The 3,966-nt window shown below is 38.5% G+C and overlaps 1 protein-coding gene across 1 annotated transcript; it reads right to left on the bottom strand.

Annotated features, from left to right (window-relative positions):
* Positions 1-651: 651 nt before the first annotated feature.
* LOC148102618 (uncharacterized) lies at positions 652-3,350 on the bottom strand. The gene is made up of 3 exons (XM_087842632.1): positions 3,180-3,350; positions 2,375-2,484; positions 652-2,237 (listed from the first exon to the last, which is right to left on the bottom strand). The coding sequence occupies exons 1-3, from the start codon at positions 3,246-3,248 to the stop codon at positions 929-931; spliced, it is 1,488 nt and encodes a 495-aa protein (XP_087698758.1). The 5' UTR covers positions 3,249-3,350; the 3' UTR covers positions 652-928.
* Between the last annotated feature and the right edge of the window lie 616 nt (positions 3,351-3,966).

Here is a 3,966-nt window from a genome sequence, read left to right as displayed (position 1 = left end):
CAAGCATGTTTGTGATGCTGAGCAAACTGAATCTCCACTGAAATCAGAGCCTATTCTCACAGTAATTAAAACATGCAGCAGCCTAAAAGCTTTAAAAATAGTCAGAGAGAAAAAACAGATCCAAGTTGTTTTCAGTTGTTGTTGTCTTTTATTTTCCAATTGTTTTTTGTAATAAATTTGGAATTTCCAATAGGAGAATCTGGAGGAAAGCCAGGAACACAGGATGAACCCCAGAGAGCGGCTGAGGGAGCAAAATACTCCTAAACCTTCCTCTGATGATCACCCACAGAACCACTATGGTGCTTAGAACTCAGTACGATGTTATAGAGATATAGCACCATAGGCAAAGACCCTACAAAAAACCCTCCAACAATCAGATGATCCCCTATGAACAAGCACGTGGCGACAGCGGGAAGGAAAAACTCCCTTTTAACAGGAAGAAACCTTCGGCAGAACCAGGTTCAGGGAGGGGCGGCCATCTGCCGCGACCGGTTGGGGGTGATGGAAAAGAGAACCATCTTTCCAAAATGTTGGTACATTCATTCAGATCACAAAAGTATTCTGGACACTAGTTTAAACAAGCTGAGCTAATTTAGGATGGACACAGTCAGACATTAACAACTAGCCAGTGACAGACACATGGTGACTCTTGTCTTACCTTGTGTTTTGAGGAAAGCCAAATTAATATTTTTTAATCATTTTATTACTTTTAACATTACAGCTTATGTGTCCAATAATCATTATCTGTGCACTATTTTTAAATAGTTGCACATGTCCCAACTTTTGAAAAGATGATTGTTTGTAGGTCTTTTTAAAATTCCAGATCTCATTTGTTAACTTAACTTTCTAAGAGGTATTTTAACAAGCCCTACATTGCATTTATTTTTATCTTGAGAAATGAGCCTCAGATCAGTTTTCAAGATAAAAATTACAGAACAGGGTTTGTCCAGATGGGTGGGTTTGTCACTGTATAGTCAAGTCTGTGAATGTCACTGTCCAGGGCTCTATTGAGCGTGTTGAAAAGACGAGAAAACCAGCCGGTACTCTTCTTGAGAGTACTGGCTGGTGATGTGTTTGAAGGCAGGGGTATTTTTTGTTCATTACTTTCTTCACTGGGGGACTCTGGTGTTGGAATCTCACGCACTGGAGAAAGTTTACCATCCTTGACAACTCTCCATATCATCCCAGAATTCTTTGACCTTACTAAAGATTTCTGGAGCTGTGACACTAAAACCTCTGAAACAGCAATCTCAAATGCTTCGTCACCAGATTCCATGGCAGCCTGCAACAAGTATTTGGATCCAAACTCCTCGCACAGCTTTTTATAGATGGGGATGTGCAGGTTTTCAACACTTGGTGGGGGAATGCAATCCAGTTCTTTTTCAGCCCTCATTGTTACACCACGCAGTAATTGAATCAGGTCCACGTTTAGTATGGATGTTCTGGTTTTTGATGCAATATGGTCGACTAACTTACCAAGAAGCACAGTAAGAAAGGTCATGTTGACTGGACAGTCAGGAGACTCCAGACTTGGTGAAGAATTCTCCTGGTAGGCTAAAATCAATGCTAAAGGGATAAATGTTTCTGAATACTTAGGGAGCTCTGGAGTTGGAGGAGGACTCAGATTATCCGTGCACAATGAATTCTCTAAGGAACAGTCACTTATTTGTGGGATTTCTGCATCTTCCTCCTCCTCCACATCTAGACAGCAAGTCTGCTTACAGTTAGAGTCTGAGCATGTCATCCTGTCAGATTCCTTGTCTGTGATTTTTCTGCTAACATTCAAGATGCATTCAAAAATCTCAGTCACATTATACACCATTTGTATAATGCTCATACCTGTCACTGAGTCATGAGTTTTTGGGGTAGAAGCTGGCCCTGTGATACGAGCCAGCGACGTGTTGACTTTTTTAGTAATTTCTGCTGAAAACAGCTTTACTAATATATCTGAGTTGTGGGACTTACCTTGTGCCATGGACAGGGCTTCACCAAAACAGTGATGAAGGGTGTTTCTGAAGCTGACTTGAATATTATTTTCTGGTACTCTGCAGCAGCTGCACCCATCCTGCAAACTTACCTTATCTCCACATGCATGATTGTGCCCCTTGGCAAGAACCTGAGGTTCTACAACCTCCAGGACCAAGGCGCTAATTTCTTCTATAATCGCATGGCACATGTTGGACAACAGAATGACAACTTTTGATCCAGGGTCACCATCGGCTAAGGACGCCCACTGACTAAAAGATTTAAAAAAAAACAAAAAAAAACCCCAATAAATACTTGAGTAAAACAAACATTTAATCAGAGTATGTGTGTGTATGTAGTGGTAATTTTTGCTGCTTGTAAGTTTGATGGCTTTAAATTTGTGACTTACTCCTCTGAAACATCTTTCACATAGGGGGAGATGATTTTTCCAAGATTTTCCAGCGTCAGAAGAGGCAATTTCAAATGTCTGCAATCCAATTCTCCCATTTCCTCCAACATCTAGAAAGAAAAGGCAGTCAGGTTTTTAGAAATCTTTGAAATTAAATTTTAAATGCTTTGCACTAGGGCTGCCACAAACAATTATTTTGATAGTCGACTAGTCACCGATTATTTTTGCGATTAGTCGACTAATCAGATCATGCATCCATTGGACATAAAACACACAGCTTATTGCACCAGCAGCATCTGCTCTTATATAACTATCATTAGCTTACAGCTTTAATTGTTTAAGGTATGTGCTAACTAAAAATAAAGACAAGATGATGGTTTATCAAATTTTAATGAAATTTGCAGATGTTTCAGTGAAGTTTAATAAACTCCTTGCTATCTAAAATATAACAGGACACCGGAGTATATTCTCCAGCATCTCACACTTCTGATAATCAGTTGTCTGCTTGACGTTTATTCAGCTGTGTAAAAACTATAACTTTATTTCTCAGCCAAACAGATTTACTCAGGAACAAATAAAATATTTTTTTTTAAAAAAAGCCAAACAAGTGAACTAATGAAATCCAACAACTGATAACACAAAAATGTATGTGTGACATGTCACACTAACAATATACACATATATTAACAATTTGACATCACATATTATTTGATAGAGCAATGTACTTAAGTTTATTTTATCAGGAATAAAAGTGATTTATCCAAAAATGCTAAACTTTGTTTCTTTCCTTCTTTTTTTTTTTTACCTTATCCGTTTGAAGCGATGAAACGATTTCCACAGATTTCCTTCTGTTCACTTCACTAAATTCTGTCATGTCTTTACGGTTTAGCACAATTGCAAACTGCACGTTTTTCAAATTATTTCCGAGTATTTGATTGTCCGCTGAAGCTTCTTCACGCCGAAAGTCTGTCTACAGTTTGAATTCTCGGGTTCTCGATACGTCACAAAGCTGACGTTCGATAAATGCGCGCGAACGTGCACGTGCTACGCACACTCATCGAATGTGCGCATGTGCTGCAGGTTCAGTTTTCTGTTACGTTGGCGGAGGGATATTAAAACAATACAGAGGTTGTTTCATTTAAACCGACCGCAGTCATTTGATATGAGAAGCAGAGGTTTCCTTAACTTCGAGCCAAAAACACACAACCATTTAGTCCACATCTACTGTAGGGATGGGTGTCATTCTATACCTATCATTTAACTTTTTATTGACAATATAGTATGTTCAAGTGAAAATGTTAATGACTTCATGCATTTCTGTACAAATAAAAATGTATAATTATTACATAAAAATATTCACAGGATTCCAGCGGGCCTTTCATTAAATACAGCAACTTTAATAACTGTTGATATTTATTTATATTTCTTTTCTCTTCTGTCAAGCTTTCCAAACTAACTTAAATAGCGTCTTCCTCTAAATCATCAGCATGGCCAATTCCTACAAGACTGGTGATTCACCAGTGGTGAATTTGATCAGTTGATCCCTGTTACAGGCTACACACCACTACCTTTCTTTTACTTTGAAGGTCAGT

The sequence above is a fragment of the Neolamprologus brichardi genome, chromosome 6 (genome assembly GCF_056152115.1).
Source record: "Neolamprologus brichardi isolate AB-2024 chromosome 6, ASM5615211v1, whole genome shotgun sequence".
In the NCBI taxonomy this organism is placed as follows: Eukaryota; Metazoa; Chordata; class Actinopteri; order Cichliformes; family Cichlidae; genus Neolamprologus; species Neolamprologus brichardi.
Note: the sequence above shows the minus strand (reverse complement) of the source record. Positions and strands in the feature narration are given on the sequence as shown.